The sequence below is a fragment of the Rutidosis leptorrhynchoides genome, chromosome 6, assembly GCF_046630445.1.
Source record: "Rutidosis leptorrhynchoides isolate AG116_Rl617_1_P2 chromosome 6, CSIRO_AGI_Rlap_v1, whole genome shotgun sequence".
In the NCBI taxonomy this organism is placed as follows: Eukaryota; Viridiplantae; Streptophyta; class Magnoliopsida; order Asterales; family Asteraceae; genus Rutidosis; species Rutidosis leptorrhynchoides.
The window spans coordinates 422,909,321-422,936,193 of NC_092338.1; the positions used below are offsets into that span (position 1 = coordinate 422,909,321).

Here is a 26,873-nt window from a genome sequence, read left to right on the forward strand (position 1 = left end):
AAATATCTATTCAACCTTCTTGTTCCCAACAGGCAACAACTTTATAGGAACACAAAACAAACTGCTCCAACGGTGGCGTCTTATTCACCGGTAATTCCCCCTCATCCTACTGCTTACTTTATTTTCAATTGTATCTCAAATTTTTAATTTTGTTTATTTCTTCTTAAATTTGCTATCTGTTTTTCATAAATAACAAAAAAAATATCAATCTCAATGTCGGTTGATTGGTCTGAATTACAACCAGAACTAATCGAAACAATCGCAACAAAACTCAAAATCCACAAAGATTACATACGATTTAGAGCTGTTTGTTCAAGTTGGCATAAGTCAACGTCAAAAACCCCAAAACACCTCCCAAGTCAACTCCCATGGCTTATGCTTCCACAAACCAAAAACCATAATTCACAACCATTTTTCACTCTCTCAGATAACAGAATACACCACCTTAATCTTCCAGAAGCTTCCATTATTCGTCGTAGATGTGGTTCTTCTCATGGTTGGCTTGTATTCCTAGAAGAATCCCCATTGATTTTCGTTATAAATCCGTTAACTCGAGTTAAACATCACCTTCCACCGTTAAATACGTTTCCTAACGTCACGAAATTTAGTTTTTATGACGTAGGAAGAGAATACGAGTTAAGAACGTTACACGGTCATGTTTACGTATGTAGTTTGAGAGAAATGCGCGATTCGTTTATTAAAAAAGTTGTGTTTTCGTCGAGTCCTGATGACGAGGATAGAGATTACGTGGCACTTGTGATCCTTAACCAAACGGGCGATCTTGCTTATTGTAAAAAGGGTGATAGTCTATGGAAGTTTATAGATAATGCAGAGTTGTATTGTGAAGATGTTGTGTTTCATAAAGGGTGTTTTTACAGTGTGAGTAAATTTGGGAATATCGCGGTTTGTGATATTTGTGGGGATGTGGCGAGTGTTTCTTTTATAAATATGGATTTACAAGTTGGTGGTGATATGCAGTATTTAGTTAGTTTAGGTGATGAATTGTTGTTGGTGAGTCGGTATTTGGATCTTGGGTACGATGGTGATCGGGGTCAAGTTGATAGTTTTTATAAAACGGTTGAATTTCGTGTTTTTAAGTTGGTTTTAGATGGATTGGTTTGGGAGAGTGTTGGGAAGTTGGATGAATGGGCTTTGTTTATTGGGGGAAATTCATCAATGGCGTTTCGGGCTTCAGAGTTTGAAGGTTGTGAAGGGAATAGGGTTTATTTTACGGATGATTATTCAGAGTGGAATTATAATGGTGTGAATGGGGATCATGATATGGGTGTGTATGATTTGGAAGATGGTAGTGTTGTAGATTTTGCGTGTTACCCACAAACGTTTTATAATGGAAAACGATGTGCACCTCCCATTTGGATCACTCCAAGTCTGCATTGATTTTGTAAGAATTTAATTGTTTAAGTTGTGTTATTTGTGTCTTTTTGTTATGTAGTTACTACAACAGAGAGATGAAGCCCATAGGTGTTTGGTAGAGGTTGCAAAATGGGCGAGGCGGGTAATGGGTTAATACAAGGGTAACTTGAGCATACTTGTTTGTGCATAATTGCTAGAAATTTCATGACGGGGTTGGATAAATAGTTCATTACATGTGTTTTTGGTATGGATCAGCCGGGTTGGCCTATAATGTTTCTTGTCCAAATATTTGTATCGCGTTGCAAAAATAATATCATCTTTTTATTAAGGTTATGAATAAAAGGATATAGGAGATTCTATACTTGACCCATTTGAGATAAGTCATCACCCAAATGGAGAGGTTTAAACTGTAGTCTCTGAATGTCTATCATCTCATGGAATCCTATGGGTTTTGTTTATCCAATTTGATTGTCGATACATTCTATAAATGCGATTAATCATCGCATATCAAAATTTGCAGCTATTTCAACTGCGCGCTTGAAGTGTTTGTACAGTGAAGCTTCTTCACAAAAGTTTGGATTTTATCATAAATTTCCTATTTGGTGAAAACATTGACTAATTGGGGAACACACCCATATAAGCAGTGTGTTTGATTTCTGTAGGTTGGTGGCTATCGGTTGTATATAAGCGTGTTAAAAAGATTTGTGCTGTACATAATAATGTGATATATGTAGATCTATTGAAAAATGTAATCAAATGTATATTACCCCCCAATGTGGTGGTGGCTAGTAGTGTTGATCGTATCTACATATTTGTTTGTAATTGAATTGTATACATAAAGTGCTCTGTTTGGACTTTGGAGTGTGATTTAGTCTTCTCTGATCTTTTTTGTTTAGGAGCTAGATATAACACAAACAAAGTGATATTTTCTTTGTATAACACAAAGAAAATTTCACTTGATGGTTATACTTTCTTTATTTAAGCTCTTCCAATTATAGTTTTTTTTATAGAGAAATTGACATAGTAAATTTCACTTGATGGTTATACTTTCTTTCATCCCCGTCTTCTCTATAATGTTGTTGGTCAAAGACGTATCTAAAATACTTCATGTCATCAATTGAGACTAACGACAAAAATATGTTTTCAGTAATAAAATGTTAGGAGCTAATAGCTAAGGATGCTTTAACATGATCAAAAGTTGGCAGAGATATTGAATTTTCATTGATTAGTTAAAAAAATTTCATTGATATAGACCATTCAGTGTAGATTATGATCAATTCCTAATAGATGGTTTGATACCACTCATATCTGGGGTTGCATGATTGCGATACCTCTTGGGTTGGAATCTCGCTCTGATGTTCTCTACAGGGGTTTTCCATGCAATATGCTCCGTGGTTGGCTACGAATTTCCTCCGAAATAGGTGTCTGGATATGATCGGTAGTTCCACTAATAGTGGACTGTCAGTAACTCTTAACTGCAGTTTAAAAAAAAAATTATGTGCAAATCATATAAGCTGACTTAACTCTTAAGCGGAGAATTTAACAAGACGTATTAGTGTAGCAAATTTTAATAATAAAGACATGATAAATAAAAAAAAATTGGTTTAAAAATAGAATTTAAATTACATTAAGGTGTAAGGTTTTATCTGTTCGGGTCATCCGGGAAGGACGAGTAATCTGACCTCATAGTTTACCGTAAGTAACCCATCAAAAATTAAATTATATTAAATCCTAAATATATAATTGAGATACAACTTAATTCATATGCATATTTTAATAAGTCTGATTGACAAGAACTTACGATCTATTTGATACAAAATATTGATAATTGACTATAATCATAGAACCATTGCACAAATGATAAAAAGGAACAAAACATGTGATATTGACACAACTAACTAAACTCACTTTATCATAACCCCACATCTATGTAACCGACGCACCACGGAACATTATCAAATTGACGACCAAAATCTTAAATCCAATCAAAATAAGTTAAAAAAACGTTGACAACTATCAACGCTAACAGCAAGTTAAACCTAAATTAGAAAATTACCTGAACCTAACCATTTATTTATGTTTATGTAATTTAACAAAACTCAAAAGCCAGTAGCAGTCTACTTGCACAATCGACACAAGACCAGTAACAGTCTCCTCTCACTTGTACTTGGCTCTAAAACCCTAAACCCTCCGAACACCAATGGCCAATAACTCCGTCACCACGCCGGTGGTTAACGACGCCGTTGCTTCCGACGCCGAGACCGATGATATGAAGCTTCTAGAATTCGCCGTGCAGGAACTGCCAACTCACGCAGTGAAAGACCTAATTACGCACCAGGTATTTTACTTTTAGACTTCCGAATTTGATATTGTTATCTTCAATTAGTTGTATAATCAATCAATATCAAACTTGTTGGTGAAGTTTATCGAGCTTGATTTCTTATCATATATATTTTTAATTTTTAAATTTTTGGCCGTGAATTTAGAAGTTATAGATAACCTTTGTTTAGCTTGACCATAAGTGATCCACATAAAAAATGTCCTTATACTAGTCTCCTGTGAATTTTATTTGTTGAGATATTTAGATAGATATACACTATTATGCATCTAAATTCAAGTGTGCATTTGTGTGTAGATATATATATGGTGATGAATCATTTTTATTGCTTTTATATGTGCAGGTGTGTGCGCGATGCATTTTTCGTATATTTAACGTTCATGAGGGTATTTATGCCCTAGTTTCCCCAAAAAACCTTAATGCTATCATTGGAAAAGTAACTGAAACCGAAGATGTGAATTGTTTGATATCATCTCAAGAGTCGGAATTGAAGTCAAGCGTATGTCCAGTTTGTTTAGGTGTCCTGCAATTTAGTTATCGTGATAAGGATAAAATTTTGGTGGAAAAAGATCACGCGGGGGACTTTGCCACTGTAGTTGCAGAATTTGTGAAAAAAGAGTGTTATGAAATTTCAAGTTTTACTCTTGAAGTCTCATTGCCAACACTTATCACAGAAAATGAACAAGCTATTCAGTAAGTTTGTTCTCATCAAGTTAGGTTTTTAGTCGATACAAGCTAGTATCCTTCGATTGGTTATAGGGAACAAATTTTGTCAATAATGTTAAAGTGTTTTTTGTATCTTCAGTGTTGAAGTACCAAGTAAATAGTTGGTTATCACAGCTCTCACTTTCTTCTTTGCCTTAACTGTGAAACACTATTAACGCTCTCTCTTATTTGTTCTTTTAGGTCGTATATGAAAAATAAGTATGCTTCTGAAGGTTGGTTTCAAGAAAAACATATATATGTAAAGGATGCCCTCAAGCTATCTATGACTCCTCCTCTAGAAAAATTATTGGTAATTTGACTTTCGAACGATTTTTATTTTTGTTTGAAATGTTTGTTTTATTCTCTTTTGGGAAAGCTAGCTACAGTTTAACATATTATTAGGTCAAACAAAAGACTTTAGAATATGTGTTAACCTTATCACATTTGTCAAATAATTTATTTAATACGTGTGTCATATTGTTATGAATATATAAGTTAGTCTTGGGCCTTTCAAAAGTTGTGCCTATTCTTTTGAGAGTTTGAGTCGCTTCGTTAGTTTTCTAGAATTAGAAGTTTACAAAGTCTTTTGGTATTTCTGGACTTGAGGATCATATCTTGAAAGATAATTTTTGTTTGGTAAGGAATTTCAGCAAAGCTTGTTCTTTTGCAGGGTGTTAAATCTAGCGAGAGTGATTTTCGCATTCGTTTGACATATGAGCATGCCAGTTCTATATCTGCTGAAAACAGGACGGGGAGAACCCAATTCAACAAAAGGATGAAATCAGGCATGTATGTCGCATGTTTTGCTCTTTGTTTTGATAATCCGTTCCTTATATTTGAGTTTCTGTATTAGGGTTGTCTTACAAATATCAAGTCCACGTTCATTGAAGAACACATATATAGGTTGGTGCGATGATAAACACACATTAGGTTTTAATTGAGCTTGGTTTAATTAGATACTAGCTTACACACGTAATTGGAAAGTGTACTGATCGTTTGGTAGTATAGCTTAGGCAAAACCGGGTTTTTGACTTTATCAAATAAACAAAAGACCAGGTTGTCGATAATTGGGAGTGCGAATTAAGCTTCCTTGCCATTAGTAGCATACATAATACATCGCATGTGTGTTTTTTAGTTACCAACATTGTGTAACATTACTTGCTAATATCCCTTTGTTTATTTTCCCACTCTTTCTATATATTTTTGTATATCTTCTTATTTTATTATTGTAAATTGAAACGCCCTTGTTAACTTTAGGTGCAGAGGGTTCTAACTTTCATATTAGGGAAGGTAATGGACTCGTTAAAAGTACTAATGGGACTATGCAAAGTGGTGATGCTTCTGATCTTAATACCCTCCTGAAAAAGGTAATTTAATGTCTCATGGAACATTAAGTTGAATTTTTTGTGCGGGTTTTGAAAGCTATTTTGACTGTTACCTTTTGTTATTGTCTTATTGCTTAGGTTGGTCAACCTTGTGACATGACATTTACTTGTTCTAGGGCGTCTGTCTACATTGGCGGTCGATATCTGAAGGTATCTAAATTCAACCTAAAGGACTTGCTTGTGTTTTGACTTTAATAGACTCGGTGGAACAATATTTTCAGGTTCTTGATTCCAATGTTGTATATAGTCTTTTTTAAGGCTATTTTAATGTGTGTGATTTGGCATAGGATAGGCTCTTAGTATTATAATTTTGTGACATCTAGGCATGTTATACCTGACATATAAAGTAATGATTTTTATTTAAAGTAGCAACAGTTAATATTATCGACCGAATTTGTTATGTTTCATATGCAGTTCTCACGCAACGTGAGTCAGACCCGTTGGATCATTGATGAGGAAAGAAAGGGAGAGGCATCCGTCGAGGTACCTCCTTAAGTTTCATTTTGTTGCAACCGTACCTTTATTAATGTTATACATTGTGAATAACCTTCCTGTTTTGTAGGAAATTATTGGTGATAATGTTCTTCCTATTTGTAATGGTGATGGCTACAAGTTTCATGCTGCTGGACGAGAGGATATAGATGTATATTTTACTGTGTCAACTTACTTTTTTATATGTGGTAGAATATGCATGTCTGGTGAATCAACATTTGGGTACCAGGTCAAAATGAGTAATTCTTTGTGGGTTGGGTTGGGTTGTGTTGAGCTAGAATAGTTTTTGACCAATATTTTAAGAAATTTTTAGTGAATTATTAATGTGTCAAGAATGAATTCATCAATTATGTTATTTCATGATAATCCATTATTTTAACGAGAACAAAAACTACAGTTTTTGAAACTTTCGACCTGTTTGAGATGATGTATAACCCGAATTGACCCATTTATAAGTACACGGGTTGAAATGCCACCTTTGTTATTTTTGTTTGATAAACAGTATACTGATCATGAAAATGTACATTTCAGGTTAGGATGTTGGGTTCAGGTAGGCCATTTTTGGTTGAGATACAAAATGCACGTCGTGTTCCTTCTGAGGTGTCCGTCAAGGAAATGGAAAAAAAGATTAATAGTCTGGAAAGTAACCTAGTAAGTTACTTTAAAACTGGACACAAAATGGTGTACTGTATTTAATTCTTGCAATACTCTGATGTACTGTACACATTTTCCATCTAGGTTAGAGTTAAACATCTAAAGTCCTTAGGGATTGAAGGTTGGAGCTTAATGCGTGAAGGAGAAGCAGAGAAACAGGTAATTATATCTCTTTGCATTTCGACAATCACAAAACTATAAAACCATATCGAACGGAACCGGAACCGGAACCGGTATACTTAGGGTGTGTTTGTTTATCTCTTGATTGAATGGTTAAGCGCTGAATGTTGAACCATTCAGCGCGTTTGTTTTTGATATCCGATAAAATATGATGCTAAATGGTTCATCATTTAGTGTTGAACCATTCAGAGTTGAAACACTCTCTTAACCTCTCTTAACCATTAAGTACCTAAATTTTCTGTAATATTCTCCTTAAATTATATCAAGAACATATATCAAACAACTATATTGAATTTTTTATTTCATAAAAAAGTTTTAATAAGGTAATTTTACCTCATTCATATTGTCCATTCAAAATGTTTATCAAACAGCTTATTGTCATTCAGAAATTCGTCCAGAACCACTCAGATAATGAATCGATAGACGCTTAATCATTATGTTTTATCAAACACAACCTTATTCCAGTTAACCTTATTAGTTTGTCTTTCACTACAATGAAATTGTCTTTAGGTAAGAAACCCAATGTACATGTCTGGTTGGGACCAAACGATTTCTAAAACAGAACTTTACAATTCGTTTCTTGATTCCTATATTCTCAAATGTGGTTCGGTACTGGTCCTGTTTTGCACTGTGTCACAGCCCTAGGCAGACAGTTTTGTTTCAACTAAAAGTAAGTCTTTATGGATTTGTTCTCGTTGTATGTTTGTAAGCAGAAACAATATGCTGCTTTGGTTTGGATATCTCGTGCTATTACAGATGATGATATACAAGTTGTGTCCTCATTCAACGATTTGGTAAGTTATCAGCGTTTTTATGCCCTACTTTATCATAATAATAAAGGCATTATTGTTGTTACATTTGTCTAATGTATTGCCTCTGCAGAAAGTATTGCAGAGAACACCAGTAAGGGTTCTTCATCGTCGAAGTCCTTTAGATCGTGAAAAGATTATTCACTGGTACAAACAAACATCAGTTCTATGCATCGTGCTATTTAACCTAATTTGACATGTTTAGAACTTTTTGTTGACAGTATTCATGATAATTAATTTCTTTACTGATGAATTAATGAATACTCGTTAATGAATACTCGATATTTCAGGATGAAAATAGAGAAAGTTGCTGGGAGTTCTCAGTATTTTCTACTTCATCTATGCACCCAGGTTAGTTTTGATCATCATTTTTATTTGAATATATTGATACAGAACTTCATATTTGCATTAAGACCATTAAGTAATTTACGATAAGAGAAATATACAAATTGCCAAACGAAGAGTTTAGATAAAAAAATTTATTTAATAATCATCTTCATTTCGACATTTTGTTAAAAGATCGTGCTCTGGATCTTATAACTTGTATGCCGGTTAGCCATTAATCATGCATGCTGCTTACAAATTTTTCGTCAACAGGCTGGAACATACATCAAGGAATTTGTTCATGGAGATCTTGGACGCACCCATCCAAGGTATAGTAACATTTATTCGAAACACTTATTTCGTGTCACAAAATTTGAATTAGTTTTATTTATTTTTTATTTTTAAGCAATGTGATCTTCCACATCATGCGAATCATGTTTTCCACCATTCTTCCAACCCCCCTCTTCTTTTTATTTTTGTCTCATGTTTTAATTTGTTTTTACTTGACATCATTTTTTCTATTTCGCAGCATCGGGTCTATTCTTGGCTGCAGGGCTGAGATCCTTCAACTTGATGTCACAGATGTTAAAATGGATATCCCAATTGAATAAGTATCATTACTCTTTCTTTCTTCATGTAAGTTTCGACGGTTTCCTTCTGTTTGTTCACTTTGTTGTGGCTTTTCCAAAATGTTAAACATGAAGCATTTACTTTAACACAAACACTATATGGCACTGTTTGCAGATTTCGAGTTACATTGAAGGACCATCCTATCAAATGTTTTCTGGACCATTATAATTTATGTCTGGTAAAAGATTCTTGGAACCGTGGAAGTGCACTTGTAGTGATGCAAATTGGCTTTGTTGAGCTCAGAGAATGTTGCATCTCCGCCTGAACCATTGACTCATAAAAGAGCGTTACATTGGCTAGGGATGGCACTTGACAGTATACTTTTATTTACTTATTTGTTTATTTAATGACTAGTATCTCAACTGCCTACGTTGAATTTGTGACAACATTGTATGTTACAATTTTTTAATTTTTTTTTTTTATCAGAGAACGGGAATACTTCTTATTTAGGTTTGACTATGAGTAGATACATATCTTAGTGGAATAACGATGGTAGAACATTACTCCATTCGTCTAAAAAAATGTCTAATAGTTTTACTTTTTCAAAGTTGGAGGAAATGCCTCATGTTCGAGATGGAGGACATGCTCGATTCCGAGTTGGTTAACATAACTCATGTCCAAATTGAAAGACATACCTCATGTCCCAGTTGGAGGACAAGATCCATGTCCGAGTTGGAAGACGTGCCCCATGATGATGGAGGACATGTCCCATGTCCAGGTGAAGGAAATGCCCCATGTCCGCAAAAATTTTATTCATAAAATAGTAAGAAGCTATAACATTACAAAGCTCTCGACTAATATCAAATGTATTATCTATTCTTATCAGTTTAACTATCATGTTAGAATGCAGGATACATATATAATTATTGGTCACGCAAAGTACTTTACTCGAACTGACGCAACATTCACACAATACAAAACACAATACCACTGGTACCTTTGAACAAGCGAAGTCCCGTCCGTAGACTGGACTATACAAAACCCCCGAGTACCCGAGCCCCACCACTGACCCATCATTAAGACACCGTACACTATATATAGTATAATAATATATACATATAACGCAACAACTCAACCTACTCCCTAGGTGACTAGCAGCAAACAACGTTCAAGTCCGCCTACTTACACTAGGCACTAGTTATCTAAGGCATTAATTTACACACGAAATAAGGCCCCACATAATCACACCTTGGACAAACACATGTCGTAGTTAGTTCACCTATACGCTAAGGCACTAACTGTTCCAAGTCCCGCACACAATATGTCCACTATTCAGTCTAAGTCTAGGCACATATCTCAAAGTAACTTAGATCCCTTAGACCATGCTCCGATACCAACTTGTAACACCACAAATCTGATTATCTGAAAACGAGAACATGGAAGACATCATACTAGTTGACATTCCTCGCTTAGGCCTCATAAAACTGAAAACATAACGTATTTCATAAATAAATAAATAAATAAAAAACAACAAAACCATAAATTGCATTTCAGACTATCGTGGAACAGCTCAACTTAACATGTACTCCGTAACTTTTAGTTAATTACTTAATTGTTTAGAATTATATTTGGTTGTTGCAGTCACATCATAACAGATGGTGACATTAAGATTGATGACAACAACATGCCTCTGCAAGCATTTTCATACAAACCATATCCTTACCTACTACTGGATATTCATATCGACCAGAAAAATCGATATTGAACATATATGCCATTAATAATAAGAGGAATATAATACCCGGAATTGTATCCAATTAGTCTACGGAACAAAGCAACATTAGAGCTTGGTTATCGACCAAAAAACACAAGCGTAACCTATGAAGTGCATCAAGTTTTATTCGTATGCTTATTTCACACAATAAATATGATAGAAAACTAGCTGATAAAAACAATTTCATTGTTCTTCACGAAAGATGCAAAACTTCATTTCTTCACTTCAGCAGCCTTGATGATGTCAATGAATTCAGGCTACAAGACAAACAAGACAGACAAACAGAAACAAGTTAGGAACAATACGTCACAAAGGATGAATGGATGATATTCCTTATGTCCTAATGATTCAAATATTATATATATATATATATATATATATATATATATATATATATATACACACACACACACACACACTAGTGAAATGACCCGTGGAATCACGGAAAGAAACAGTTTAATGATATGTTTTAAGTATTAAGTGAACGTAAATACTAAAGTTATTTAGTTTAATGACCCGTGGAACCACATATTCTGACTGAGAAACTTATCGTTGTTTTTACAAACATATTGATATACTTGACTTAGTCAGAATAAATGAACTACATTTATCCTCCCACAACTTTCTTCCAATTTTGGTCACAATTATCATTTTTCTTATCATAAAAGTTACATTACAACATTTGATTGAGACATGTATTTCGCATACATATGTAACGTAATTAATCCCGTAAAGAAAACCTATATTTGAATAATAATAATAATATAATAATAATACTCCCTCCGTCCCACTACAAGTGTCCAGTTACTTTTTCCACAAAGTTTTAGGAAATTTCACTAACTTCATTATCTGCCAATCAGAAATCTTCTATATCCAGAATAACATCTTCTGATTGGTTCAAACATCAAGTAGATACTTGAAACAGGACATCCCAAAATAGAAGGGTGGGTCATTATCATTTTCATTATTGTAGTAATATCGTTGTATATGTATGTAAATCAGTATTGTTATCTCATCGTATTGTTGGTCAAAACTAAAACTGAAGTGCTACTGGTGATGTAAGCAAAAGAAGCAAACAATTGTAATTAGTTAGATATACATATCAATTTTTTGACGAAACGTGATTTATAGTATCCGTAGCCTATCAATTAAGAGAAATTAACAACAATAAAAAAATTACAGTAAACTAATATATAAAGATAACTAATATTGATCACATTATGTATTCTCACCTTATAATAGTTTTATAGCGTTGAATAGAATTAGATGATTAGCATGTATCGATTATGGTAGTTAATATCATAGTACGTAGCTCGGAAAAGAAAGAAAAAGCAAGCATGAACAATTGCCGCTAAATAAATTAGGGCATAAAGACGTATCACATTAAGATTGGATAAATTGGTAAATATGATGAGTTTATATGTTTAAAATGGGCTCATATGATATAACCGTATTTAAGTGGGTAAATATGTTATTATTAAAGTTAAGAAGGGTATATATGATAAAAACCATAACTAATAAATAAAATATTTAATTAATGTTAATGACATCATCAAGATGACTTATATTTTTTTCTTTTTATTTTTGATTTTTCTTAACAAATGAATTAGCCTAACAATGACATCATCATTATAGAAATTTAATAGAAACTATATATATATATATATATATATATATATATATATATATATATATATATATATATATAACATCCAAATAATTTGTTGGTGGCAAATTGGGTGGTTCAAACAGGCATTGTACCAGTGCAAAACAAGACTGAAATTGAACATAATGAAGGTTAATACTAAGAGGGTGAGGATCCATGGAGAACTAAAGGTAGTAGAGAACCCATGGAACCATCGACTAACCTTTCATACTTGCGTGCAGATTGACTTTTTTTTCCTGTGAAGTTTTTTTTGTGGAGTTTTTTGCAGGTTTTTTTTTTTTTTTGCGGATCGACTTTTTTTTCTGTGCAGATTTTTTGTGCAGATTGACTTTTCTGCTTTTTTTTTTTTTTTTTTTGTGCAGATTGACTTTTTTTCAAAAAAAAAAATTCGTAAAGTTTTTTTTTTCCCGAATTTTTTTCAAAATTTAGCCCGATTTAGAGTTTAGGGTTTAGGGCTTAGGGCTTAGGGTTTAGTGTTTTGGGTTTAGTCCCTAAACCCAAAACCCTAAGCCCTAAACCCTAAACCCTAAACCGTTAGTGTTAAAAACTCAATCTAAACCCTAAATCTAAACCCTAAACCCTAATTTATAAACCCTAATTTCTAAACCCTAATTTTAAACCCTAATTTATGTTTATGAACGATTTGATGCGATAGGACGAAAATACCCTTACTAATATGAGTGAAATAAGTGAAATAACATGATGCTAAGAAAGAGGCTCGGCATGGAAGTGAAATAAGTGAAATAACATGGTGCTATAGGTTCTCTCCTATGTCAAGTTCTCTCTAGATCCTTTCACTATACTAAGAAACTAGAAAGAGCAATTTCATCCCCATTAACTTAAAAAATAAGTTTATTCATGTTGCATTTTATGGGCGAGTTGGTAAAACTTCAATGGATCGAAGAAGCATTTTTCATGCGGATTTGATCCATTATATTTTTCTCCGATTAAAAATTACAGCACCATTCATCATACTTATCCCTTAAGACAGTAATATTTGATATGTTATACCTTGAGTGAAGCTCCACCAACTAGGAAACCATCCACATCTGGTTGTCCTGCTAATTCCTTGCAATTTGAACCACTCACAGATCCTGCAACGATACATGCAACAATTTTAGAGCCCAAAAATAAAACGAGAAATCAAAAGATGATTACTCAAAAGAATCAGAAATACAAGCAGAATCTGATTAAACAAAGATTAAAAACTGTTTACTGCACTTTAAGTAACAATAGCAAGATAATTGGTACCGAACATGATAGATTAAAAAAAAGCAGAGTATATAAATACCTCCATAGATGATTCTGGTTGAAGCAGAGACATCAGCACTGATCTTTTCCTGGAACCATTTCCTTAGTCCTGCATGTACCTGTTAATTGGAGGGGCAAAAATGTAAATTTAACTGATGGCAACACACACACTTATTCCATTCATAAATCACATTCGCAAAAAGGAACCAGTTTATGTTCCACTGGTTAAACTACCATAAGAGTTAAGACACACTTACTTCTTGTGCCTGAGCTGGAGATGCAACCTTTCCGGTTCCAATAGCCCAAACTGGCTCATAAGCCAAAACAACATTGTCCCAACTTGAGATTTTATCTGCAAAATAATAAATATAATATTCACAATACTCATTAGTAGCACATACACGCTAGATAAATACAGAAAACATGTAATGTACTAAAGATAACATTGCCAGTTAAACAACATTATCCATAAGACTACTATCTATGAATATATTTTTTACTTATATTAATGACAATTCTGAAATAAGTACCGGCAATGGCTTGGGTTTGTGCAGCAACAACTTCCATGGTGGTTCCAGCTTCTCGTTGCTCGAGAGTCTCTCCAACACAAGCAATCACCTTCAGACCTTGAGAAAGTGCATAAGCCACCTTATCTCCAACAAACTGAATATAAAGTAACACGATAAGTATGAGTTAATTTGCATAGGCTAATTAAAATTTACAAAGTGTGAATTTGATTATATCCTTTCAAAACGGTGTACCTCATTTGTTTCATTTAATAGGGCTCTTCTTTCAGAATGACCTAGGATGACCCATGGAACGCCCAAATTAACGAGCATCTCAGCACTGCATATATAAAGAACCAATTTTAGTATTCCAAGTGAGATTAAATATTACAATCTAAAACTATGATGTATTAAAAGACAAGCATGGTCATTGTTAAGACAACAAGCAAAGCATATTAGAAACCAAACACGGACAGGTATTAGTTATAAAAAAAATTGATCATATAGACATATAGTCCAGATTGACAATCCATAGTGAGATTTTTATAAACAACCATTTGAAAACTCCTGAAAAGGCACTCACAATTTCATTTTTATTATGTTCTATTCAGTTACAATTTAGGTGCTTCCATGCGTTGTTTAATGAGAACCCAATGCACATCCAGCCAAGGACAAACAAGTAAATAACGTACAAATATATATATATGGCCAACGTTAGGCCGTTATATGATGAGACATACCTAACTTCACCGGTGAAAGCACCACCTTTTTTTACCCAACAATTTTGAGCAGCAACTTGAATTTCAGGCCTCAATTCACTTTTAACAGTGGTAAGAAACACAAATGGAGGGCTCACCACCACCTCTGCAAGAATAGATCACATTTCATAAGTGGAAAGATAAATAACGCATATATCCATACGATAACCAAAGAGAAACTCGTATAACAATAGATAAACCTCGATAACACATACATAATTTCAACAAACCAGAATTATGATCCGAATACATTAGTGAAAGTATATGACTACTTACCAACAACATCGGTCGATGGCAAGTCACCAGCATTAAGTGTTGCCACAATCTTCTTCACATCATCAGTAGTTCCATTCTACAGATAAAACACCATATTAACATAATCAGTTTCCAAATACTATGAAAACTTTTCATATCCTATCATATAAAGTAAATGCTTACACACACACACACACACACACACACACACACACACACACACACAAAAAGATAAACATCTCATTTAGATCTACAGATAAACAACATAGCACTAACACTTCACAAATTCATCGATATGGCTAATAATTTGCCAAATTACAAGAGAACAATGAACAAAGCATCAAACTAACAATATATTTCACAGCAGATCATCAAATTAGCACTAATTATATATTCCAATACACCTCCTCTAACTGATTGTTCTAGAGCCTTAATCCGAATTCAATATACACACACCAACTATCTACTCAATCAAGCATACATCGTTATAACTATTACTCTATAACTTAACTATAACCACATATTTGTCACGATAACAACATACCATAAAATCACCCATGCAACTAACGATGTACGAAACATCAACAGTAGGACTGTATAATAGATCAAATTCACTATATATATCTCAGTAAATCATCAAATCGTTACAAATTAAGCATATATTCTGCATTCCAAACATACACATCAACAAGTCACTCAATCGAGCTTCAAGCCTCAAGAAAGCTATTACCACTGAACTATAGTAGCATATTTGAAAACAAATTTATCGATTCAGTAATAAAAACACCTATGCTCAAGTTCCAGTATCAGCAAAGTATGTATTCCGAATTCAAAACGTACGCATCAATAATTCACTCAATCTAGTCTCAAAAGCCAATATAACTACTAGGTAATCATAACAACACACTTAATTGCAGATTTATTGATTCGGTAGTAAAAAAGCACTTACGGTCAAGTAACGGTATACAGTGAAGTGAAATCAGTTTATAAAAACAGAAATCTGATAAAATCAAATCAAACAATCGATACATGTGAAATTCGATTCGTACTCTATTTCAAATCATATCAAATCAATACAGCTCAATAATTGTAACAAATCAAAATCGATACATACAAAAAACAGAAGCGTGATTTACAACGAGAAATAAGATCGGAGACTTACGCATTTCCAGTTACCACCGACGAAAAACTTACGGCCCATTTTCAGATCAAAAAAATAAAGCTTGGAGAAAAAGAAATAATTAATTAAAAGTGAGATAGAGAGTAAAGTTTATTGGCCGATCACTGATTTATGCTGGAATGGGTTATTTATATAGAATTTGTGGATCACAGAGTTCGAAATGACGGAATTGCCCTTGATGAAGGTGGTAGAAGAAACGAAGAATAATAGAATATGCTGTCTGTAAGTAAGGGGTAATTTAGTAAATTGTGGTGTCATCGCGTTCCTGTGAGTTCGTGGGTTTTCTTGGTGGCAAGAGAAAACCGGGTGGTGGATGGTGGATTGGGTTTGCTTGGATGATGTGGGCCTATTTTTTTTATTAATCCAAATGTTTATTTATTTCCTTATTTATTTTTCAAACCAGAAAAATTATTAATAAAAAAGATATACAACAACAACAACACTCAATACCACATAAATGGTGTATGGGGAGGTAAAATGTAGACAATACTTCCTCTATCCGAGAATAAAGACAAGTCATTTATCCACTCAGAGTGATAACACTCTCAAAAGTAAAGAAAATTATTCATCTCTCTATTCGATGGATAGAGATATGTAGAGAAATAAAAACTTAAAAGATATTTGTAGATCAATTCTAAATATACACATACATACTTAAATAAATTTAAATTTCTATATTCCTGTCATATCTTTTGTATTAAATAATATTGCAATTATATTTTTACGAATATTTTATTATACGAAGGATATATGACCATATATCATATCACTATTACGGAGTGTTACCTAACTAATATGAATACATGATGCAAAATGTTCGAAGTATATTTATTGTGAAAAGTCGTTCAATGATAGTTGCGTACTATTATTATTATTATTATTTATTATTATTCACGGGTGTATTACACCCGTGATTGTGTGAAACAGTAGTTTATTCGTATGTAGAGTTCGAGACTTGGGATCAATCGGGGAAAAATGAAAATTATATGAAAATTATAAGATTGTATCGTAATTAGGAATCATATCATATCATCATATATCATATACTAACTAAATATATGGTATTGTTAAATCTAAAATCTAAATTTTCAAAAGATATACAATCCAGACTTAGGGCCTGTTTATTAACATCTTAATGAGCTGTGTGTCCTAGAAGTCTTATTCGGTCAGTTTTTTTCTTTGTTTCTTTAGGACTTTTTGGCTCACCAGGGTATTCATCGAGAGATTATTGGACAGTCAACAAATCACTGTCCTCTGCATATTGATGTTTTTTTACACTAGTTTTCCAAGACTACCCTTGTATCTTAGCAACTAAAATTTCATCTTCTACAATTGACTTTCTTTCTTCTTTTTGAAGATATCTTCTTCATTTGATAATGGATCAAATAATATATTCTTGAAAGGAACAACATCGTAAAAATCAAAATCTCAAAATCAAAGATCTAAATATCGAAGTTGAAGATCTCGAAAGTGAAGAACTTGAATAAGAAAACTAAATTATTGTGATTTGCAGATTACACAAAAAGGTTTGAGAGAAAATCAGATTTTCAAAATCGTAATAAAAAAACCCCTACCAACTGAAGTGTGAAAAACCGTAAAAACCGATCATCAATTAGCTACACATGCCGGTAGGAAACAACAAAATGGGCCAACTATGAAAAAATTTGCTACAAATGCATCCGTGTGAACAAATCTAGAAATACCATGGATGCGTGAACGAAATAAAAAGCTAATTAGATGTTTTTATATTTTGTTTACAGAAATGGATAAGTGTTTATAAATAATACTACTGTATATTATATTACATGAATTATACGATCAGATATTTTATTTAATAAAGACAATAATAATAGTATTAGAAAAAAAACTATTTTAGGGGTAAAATAGTCAATTTTATAATTCAGACCGTTTATTCACCATAAAAAGTAAACAACATTATTCATTCACTGATTACTAACTGAAGTATATTATGAATAGATAAAACTGCTATCATATGCTGGGAGATTACAATTAATTGCTTCTGTTCTTTCCTCTATGAATATATATTGGGTATCAGTGTACAAGCTTCCTGTTACAGTTGTGAACGAAATAGAAAGCATTATTAAATCTTTCTTGTGGAGCGATGGGAATAATGTTAAAGGAGAGCAAAGGTGGCTTGAAAAATTGTTTGTACCCCTAAAATTCAAGGTGGTTTGGGTCTAAAGCCACTTAAAGAGTGGAATGATATTCTCCTTCTTAAACATTTATGGAAGTTGGTTGAAAAGAAAGAGACTTTGTGGTTTAATTGGGTAAATCTTGTGAAATTAAAGGGAAAGTCAATTTGGGAGATTGAAGTGAAACAGAATGATAGCTGGGGTTGGAAGAAGCTCTTAGGAATGAGGGATAGAATTAAAAATCATGTTCATATTGATGATGATAATGGGGTCAGCTGGATTTCATCTAAAGGCAAACTAGTTTCTTATAAAACTAGTCAAGTGTGGGAAGATCTTAGGCATATCTGCCCTTTTGTTCCTTAGCATCATGTAGTATGTTTTCCTCAGGCAAATCCAAAGCATGCTTTTGTCATGTGGCTTGCCATTCGTGACAAGCTAACTACACAGGAAAAATTGAGGAAGTGGTATCCTAATAAGAGTTTTAGCTGTGTATTTTGTGCAAAGGAGGAAGATTCTATCATCCATTTATTCTTTGGTTGTGAGTATTCAAAAAAGATTTGGATTGAGGTAAAAGAATACCTCATTTTTAGAGGACTTTCTGCTGATATTCATGACATTGTACTAAAGCTTGCTAGTTTCCCGTTCAGAAATCAAATTTGGGATGTCATAAATAGAATTACCATAGCTGCTTCTGTATATCATATATGGCATGAAAGAAATTGCAGGATTTTCAGAGGAGGTAGAAGGCCTGAGATGAATGTTGTACAATGCATTGTGAATGACATTCGATTGAAGCTTTCAACTTTATCTGTTAAAGGTTCAACTGCTATCAGAGTAGCTGCAAAGAAATGGGGTATGGAGGTGGATGGTTGCAGATTGATGATGAAGAATGGATAGGAGTAATTCAATTTGGGCGCCTTTTTAGGTCTTGATTTTTAGAGCTAGGTTGATTTTGTTTGTATTTGTCGTTTGCTGTTGGGGTTATGGATACTCCCTGCCCCGTGTATTTTGTTTTGTATCAATAAAATTTCTTTCTTATTAAAAAAAATAATAATAAAAATAGAAACCACCATTTATAATATCATTGTTTGAACTTTAGAACAAAAATTAATCAGATCACCATGTTTGTTAACAGAATATTGACATTTGTCGATATCTAAAAAACACCACAAGCATTTGTCAACAAAATATATATTTTCAACTAATAATTAACATTAACCTTTATTATAGATATATAAGAAACGTGAAGTATGGCGTCATAAAATAAATAAAACTTTACCTTTTCTATAAAAAATAATACAACGCAAACTATAAACAAACAACGTTGACTACCAAATTTTGTGGCATTCACTTGTACCATGCGTGACTTTTATGCATTCATTTTAGAAGTTAAAAACCTAACCAACTTAACAACCTAATAAATTTGATATTGCGGCATTAATGATAAGTAGATCAATTATACCTTTTACCCAAGTTCCAAAATGTCCCCGAATACATTGTTCTAGTTGTTCATAAACACATACATTAAAGCATAGATTCGAAATCACAGTGGAGTGAGGCTATCAGATTAGTAAGCCCTCGATTAATCTTACACGACAAACTTAAAACTTGTACTTCTCCATGATGTCTTAAAGAGATCATAACGAAGTATCGACAACATTTCATGTTCTGTCATGTCTCGTGCAAGTGAACAGCAGTAGTAGCGTTTAGTGCCTCGTCCTAAAATGTAAACACCAGCTGGAACCGCAGGTTTGTCTCCATCAGCAGCAACTGCAGGCTGAACCCCAAAAACATTTACATTAAAAATCCCACCAATCGGCCGAGTTGGAGCCGTGGCTCCGTCCACATCATCAGGAACGCCATCAGGACGTGATGCAATAACCGCATTAACAACATCAGGGTCGGTACAGAAATCGATCCTCACACTACAATCTTCAAAAGCACAAAGATCAGGATCATCGTTTATAGTTAGCCACGCACTAACAATATCCTGATGTATGTAATGAGAACGATGGCACGTTGCGGTGAATTCCCATAACCCGTTGTTATTGGTCGGGATAATGGTGGAGAAAAACGACCCTTCACGATTACCTACCTTCACGTCTATTGGTGCTAACGGTACACCTATTGCTGATAGATTGTCTATAAGGCGATAAAAATGACAAGAGATAAAGTCAAACTTTTGACTGCGACCATAGGTTTGACTCCGGTCGGCTGACGTGGCGTATACAACAAGCATGTCTTGAAAACCATCCATTATACGAAGAGGGCCGATACTTCCAAGAACAGAAGAGATAAAAGCGGGAAACTTAATCTTATTGCTAAGAGGAGATCGGGGGTTCATTCGAGATACGAAAGCAGTGGAATCATAACACTGGAGAATGTAACGGAGTCGGTTGTATGTAACCGACATTGCAGCGTCAACCATCATGCTGACATCATCAATAATGGTGTTAGTGATGGAGGTATCGGAGTCACCAATGTACCGATTACGTAGTTCTTGGATGAAAGGTAAAACTAGGTTAAGACGATTCTTCATAGTGGTCGCGAGATGCTCTAAGTCGATCTTACAAACTGTCGGCTTCTCGTAAAAATGTAAAGGTTGAAAACCGATACGGCCTGACGCAACTGCATCAAGAATGAGATCAGATATTTGGTTGTGCGGGCCCGGGTAACCTAGATTATCTCGATTGAACCTGTCAGAAGAAGGTGATTCGCTTAAGCCAATTAACACTACAAAATCGATCAAAATACAACTATCAAACACAAAGAAAATTCATGATTGTTAGGGTAGGTATAATGCACTACCATAACAAACAATAGAACTTCAAGGTATTCATTACAATCGAACAACATATCATGTCCATTATTTCTATTTATACACTACAAAAATAACTGAGAAAATAGTCCACGAACTTATAATGCTAAAAAACATGTTACTTAAATAACCAAATCCTAGTCCAACCCACAATAATTTTATAGTGTTTCAAATAGGACTCGAGGGTATAAATTAGACTAACATAAAAAAAACAACTTTGAAGACCACAAGAACATTCAAATGCTGAAACAGTGCATCGACTCACCCAACTGTCGTTTCAATTTGATCTCCTGAAGTCTCAATTGCTCCACCATTCACATCTGGGCCTAAATCTGGGTAATTTCGGTAGTTCAAAGAATGCAGCCAAACAGCAACGGATCCTTCTTTATGCTCGGTTAACGCTATGTGAGAATAAATATGTTTCAATTTAAATTCCTCAGCCTCCTCTGCATAAGCTTTCATCGACACTTCTTCATGAGTATCTTTCCATTTTTGGTTATATGATGAGAAGAAACACTCGTCCAAATATAACCCGACTTCAGGAGCTGTGGGCACAGTAATGCGAACATCCCTACAATCATGACAACAAGTTTAGAAAACAACTTAAAGTTCTATTCTTAATACGATAGTAATAAATGAAGGACTAACTGTTGTAAAGCAGTTTCCATCAACGATTCAGGAGCACAATTCCTCATGATCGCAACAGCAACACCAATCATCTTCCTTATCTGGTGAAGCATAAAACTCTGCCCAATAACTTCACATTTCACAAACTCAATCCCTTCAACTGTCACAGTTGTGTCAGCACGAAACGAGATAATGTAGCGTTTAGCAGACGGATCAGCCGCCTTTGTCCTTGTAGTAAAGTTATGAAAATTATGAGTTCCTTCATACTGTTTAAGTATCCTATTAAACCTCTCTTTTTCTTTATCGCCATATCGAAACACACTCTCTTTAACAACACCGTTCACAACATAAGACCCGAAATCATTTCCACAATCCTTTGCTAAAGATGCTGAATTTTCCTCCTGAACATCAGAATCCAATAACGCATTCAATGTGTTTGATGAAATGCCTGACTGAATTTGAACTTCCTGTCTTGAACTCACCGAGTTTGATGAAATGTCAGATTGAACTATAACTTCCTGGTTTGCATTTAAGGTGTTCGACGAAATGCCTGACTGAATTTCAACGTCTTCCTGGTTTGCAACTAAGGTTTTAGACGAAATGTCAGACTGAATTTCAACTTTACGTCCTCTCTCCGAGCACTCTAAACATTTAACAAGCTCATTTTCGGTCCCTAAACTAGCCAACACACTCTCTCTATCACGATGTGAAGCAGGATCAAGTGCAAAAACCGGCAACAGATAAACATACCTCCGTCTATCACAAAACTTCTTCGCACTAAACGACGGCGTAACACGCTTAAACCCAAAAACCCTAAACTGATCAGGCAAATTATTATTAAGTCTTTCAATAAACCCAGGGGGATCAACATAAAACTTACCAGAAACAACTTGTCCAACTGCGCTAACACCTTTATCGGTTCGGGCAGAACGGGCAAAGTCGTAACGGTGAGGGCAGCCACGGTCAGCTTCGGGTACTGCGCCTGAAAAATAAAGTGCTTCTTCTAAGTCACCTTCGATTGTTTTGGCTCCGGGGTTTTTTTGCATTCCTTGATAGCCTACGCCGCAGTATGCGAATAGTATTGCGACTTTCCTTCTTTTGTATCGAGGTTTTTTGTCGGTGGTGGTTAAGTTGGTGGTGTGATCTTCGTCGTCGGAGTTGGTAGTGGTGGTGGAGAGTTTGGGCTTTTTAGAATCGGGTTCTTCTTGCGGCGGCGGCGGTGGAGATTGAGGGTTAGGGTCGTCCATTGTTGTTAGTTAAGTGAGTTCAGGTTTTTAGGTTGGTTCTGTGGTTGCTTATTTGTACTCGATCGTGTGCATTTTTTTACATATTTTAGCTCGGTAGACCTCGTTTTGGCTCTCACCGCAAAATATGGGCACCCTACTAGACACTAGTCAATCAATTATGAAGTAATACCTACTTTAATTCAGTATTTTTTAAACACCTATTTCAACGTCACTCAGAAGTGGCTGAACCATATTCACGATCATTACCACCCATGCATGCTACGAAGGAAATCCACCCGGAAACCGAATAGAGAAAACCCTAGGAGATTTAACCTGAAAAATCCTCAAATTTTACCTCTTTTATAATTAAACTCCTACTCCTCTTTTACAAAGATCAAAAGCCGTTGCTTTAGTTAACGGCTTCCGAAGTGACTAATCGTAGCCAACTTATTAAAGGATCTATGCTTTCTCTTATTAGAAAGATCTAAAGGTAGGCAGTTAGCGCTTCGCTGCTACGGTGCGTTTGATTTTCAATCGCTAAAGAAGCCCAAGTAGCATCAGACGTTTCTACTTACAGATAGCTTAGGATCGAAGACTGATTCTTCATTATTATGGATTTGAATCCGGTTTGATTTCACAATCTCCTCTCAACTGTTTAAAGATTCATGTAACAATATTGTTGTTAAGACCTGTTTGTTATTAGCTAAGTTGTTGAAATGATAAAATATAGCTTCTTCTTTGCTGTCATTTCAATTGCTTAGCTCTAGATTGAGACGACCCGACCCAATCCATAGGGACGAATACAATAACATATGATTACATCGCGAGGTACTTGACCTCTAAATGATACATTTTACAAACATTGCATTCATTTTTAAAAGACAATCTTTCATTACATCGAAAGTTGACATGTATGCATACCATTTCATAATATCCAAACTATAAATGACCTAATCTGTCATTTACTTAATAATAATCTTTAATGAACTTCAACGACTCGAATGCAACGTCTTTTGAAATATGTCATGAATGACTCCAAGTAATATCTTTAAAATGAGCTAATGCACAGCGGAAGATCTCTTTCAAACCTGAGAATAAACATGCTTTCAAGTGTCAACCAAAAGGTTGGTGAGTTCATCAGTTTATAGTAATCATTTCATTTTCATCATTTTAATAGACCACAAGATTTCATATTTCCAATTCTCATAAATAAACGTCCCATGCATAGAGACAAAAATATCATTCATATGGATTGAACACCTGGTAACCGACATTAACAATATGCATATAGAATATCCCCATCATTCCGGGATCCTCCTTCGGACATGATATAAATTTCGAAGTACTAAAGCATCCGGTACTTTGGATGGGGCTTGTTGGGCCCGATAGATCTATCTTTAGGATTCGCGTCAATTAGGGTGTCTGTTCCCTAATTCTTAGATTACCAGACTAAATAAAAAGGGGCATATTCGATTTCGATAATTCAACCATAGAATGTAGTTTCACGTACTTGTGTCTATTTTGTAAATCATTTATAAAAATTGCGCATGTATTCTCAGCCCAAACATATAAAGGGTAAAAAGGCAAATGAAACTCACCATACTGTATTTTGTAGTAAAAATACATATAACATCATTGAACAAGTGTAAGGTTGGCCTTGGATTCACGAACCTAAATTATTTATATATAATTATGTATTTGTCAATATTTGTCTAATACATTAAGTTAAGTCATAGTGTACCACAATCCTAATGCTCGAGTCTAGTATGCAAAGGTCGACAAAAATTAGTTTAACTCCAAATGATTTCAAAACTTTATAAATGTTTTATTATATAATTTAAATATCGTCGTTTTATATTTTTAAAATATTTTTTTTTTAAAGATTTAATAAAGTAAATAATATAATTCGTTTATAAATAAAATTTTATATTAAAATATACTTTTATAAATCTTAAGTAATAAAACTTATAAAGTTCATTTAATATCATAAAAATACTGCGATAGATTCTATTAAGGTAGTTATATAATTTGTATTACATTTCTAGTTAATAATATAGTATTGATAATAATAATAAGTAACAGTCGTGTTATTTTGGAATAATAACAATTTGATAAAAAAATTAAGACAACGATATTAACGACGATAATAATCATTTTTACGAAATTTTAATTGACTATAACTTTTAATCCGTCCATCAAATCTATTTGGCATCTAAAGGAAAAGTTCTTAATTTTTTTCTAGCTTTTTAAGGACATGCAAATCTTATATCTTCCTTCAACTATAATATAACAACCTTTAAGATTCGGCATAACCTATCTAAGGGCACTATCAAATTTACAAGCATGCATAATCCTATTTTCTCGAGCACTAGTCAGGGATACACTATTAGTATGTAAAAATTAAATTAGGAGTACTCACGTATCAATATTGAGGTTCAATATTGTAGGAAAGGTACGTAGACGCAATGGAGGTGACAAACACTAGTTTAACCTCACAAGCATACCCATGAACAATACCCATCACCTCCATAACCATAACTCATAATTTCCTTAGCTCTATCCCGCTCATAAAACCCGTTTTGAAATAACTCGCCCATGACCTCGTCGTAGTATTTTATGTATAATAATACTAATAATAATAATAATAATAACACTAACAATAATAATAATAAATATAATTATAGAGAGAGTGTGAGAGATAGATAGTTAGAAAACAATTATGATCGATCCTATATATATAGATTTATAAATAATATAATAATATAATATAATATTAATAAAAATTAAAAACATGTTGCATAGTGAGCCGCCACCAAAATATGTCGGCACAAGATTACACGTTTCGTGTAGTTAGGTACACGATTCGTGTATGGTGTCTTCATGAAAGTTGTAGATTTTTGAGTTACGGTCGTTTGGACACCGGAATCACCCTTTTTCGAGTCAGTATGATTTAGTTATGATTTTTCTCGTGCAAGTGCGCAGGTTTAGTGATTTCCAACATTTTAACTTTCAATCTTGTGATGAAATGTTGTAGTCTTTTGGTGCTCATTAGAAATCTTTATTTTATATTTATTTTTATTTTTATATCATTGAAAATCCATAAAAATATTTTATAATCAAATTCTATTATATCGAAAAAAATGTGTTTGTACTAAATTGAATAAATATAATTTAGTTTTCCAGAATTAGTTATATTCAAAATCATTCTTTAAAAGGTTTCATCTATATCGTAAAACGTCTTCAATATTAAGAAAACTAAATAATTAACCTACCAAGTGACACAAGTCAATCATTGCAAGGTACGCTTTTGATAATTAAACGAGACTCTCCGCTAACCTCTGTCTAATCCTCAATAATAACACTTTTGTTCTTACATGGAATCACTTTACTAAATATTCCGAATACCGTTAAAAGTAAGAGTTTTCTAATTCAAGTGGACCTCATAACAAAGACTCGTAATTATAATTCAATGTACCTGATAAATCAATCACTTGATATTATCTTTTAATCTCATTGATAAACTTACATCGAACAAATACGTTCAAGTAAAGTATTATTCACTAACTACTGTGATAGCATTTCTATGTTCATAAAATAGATGTCGTAGCTTATATTCATATCAACTAATCCATTCAATGTTTTATAATATATGTCAATCTAATAAGCACACATGTATATATACATAAATATTTATTTACACATAATTGTTCGTGAATCGTTTGGCATGGTCAAAGGGTATTTAATTAAATGAATATAATTTCAAAACTTTCGAGACTCAATCATTACAGATTTGCTTATCGTGTCGGATACATATAAAGATTAAAGTTT

General features: G+C 33.7%; 4 protein-coding genes across 5 annotated transcripts; 2 read left to right on the plus strand and 2 right to left on the minus strand.

Annotated features, from left to right (window-relative positions):
• The first annotated feature begins 37 nt into the window (after positions 1–37).
• On the plus strand, positions 38–1,986 carry LOC139852451 (F-box protein SKIP23-like). The gene is made up of 2 exons (XM_071841750.1): positions 38–1,402; positions 1,895–1,986. The coding sequence occupies exon 1, from the start codon at positions 214–216 to the stop codon at positions 1,396–1,398; it is 1,185 nt and encodes a 394-aa protein (XP_071697851.1). The 5' UTR covers positions 38–213; the 3' UTR covers positions 1,399–1,402; positions 1,895–1,986.
• A 1,480-nt stretch (positions 1,987–3,466) lies between these two features.
• LOC139852516 (uncharacterized) lies at positions 3,467–9,376 on the plus strand. Of its 2 annotated transcripts, none has more exons than XM_071841816.1 (16): positions 3,467–3,712; positions 4,056–4,405; positions 4,619–4,727; positions 5,088–5,202; positions 5,675–5,784; positions 5,881–5,952; positions 6,217–6,285; positions 6,365–6,445; positions 6,826–6,945; positions 7,033–7,107; positions 7,842–7,922; positions 8,011–8,084; positions 8,228–8,288; positions 8,535–8,590; positions 8,791–8,897; positions 9,006–9,376. In XM_071841816.1, the coding sequence occupies exons 1-15, from the start codon at positions 3,575–3,577 to the stop codon at positions 8,870–8,872; spliced, it is 1,593 nt and encodes a 530-aa protein (XP_071697917.1). In that variant the 5' UTR covers positions 3,467–3,574; the 3' UTR covers positions 8,873–8,897; positions 9,006–9,376. The 2 variants fall into 2 exon arrangements, with proteins under 2 accessions (XP_071697917.1, XP_071697918.1); XM_071841817.1 differs by having other exon boundaries at positions 8,815–8,897.
• A 1,214-nt stretch (positions 9,377–10,590) lies between these two features.
• LOC139851817 (triosephosphate isomerase, cytosolic) lies at positions 10,591–16,355 on the minus strand. The gene is made up of 9 exons (XM_071840995.1): positions 16,204–16,355; positions 15,063–15,138; positions 14,769–14,892; positions 14,284–14,368; positions 14,053–14,185; positions 13,780–13,874; positions 13,563–13,641; positions 13,283–13,365; positions 10,591–10,862 (listed from the first exon to the last, which is right to left on the minus strand). Exons 1-9 carry the CDS (start codon positions 16,240–16,242, stop codon positions 10,818–10,820), a joined length of 759 nt encoding a protein of 252 aa, XP_071697096.1. The 5' UTR covers positions 16,243–16,355; the 3' UTR covers positions 10,591–10,817.
• A 3,285-nt stretch (positions 16,356–19,640) lies between these two features.
• Positions 19,641–23,121, minus strand: LOC139852059 (tRNA pseudouridine synthase 1-like). The gene is made up of 3 exons (XM_071841277.1): positions 21,841–23,121; positions 21,458–21,763; positions 19,641–21,070 (listed from the first exon to the last, which is right to left on the minus strand). The coding sequence occupies exons 1-3, from the start codon at positions 23,064–23,066 to the stop codon at positions 19,963–19,965; spliced, it is 2,640 nt and encodes an 879-aa protein (XP_071697378.1). The 5' UTR covers positions 23,067–23,121; the 3' UTR covers positions 19,641–19,962.
• Between the last annotated feature and the right edge of the window lie 3,752 nt (positions 23,122–26,873).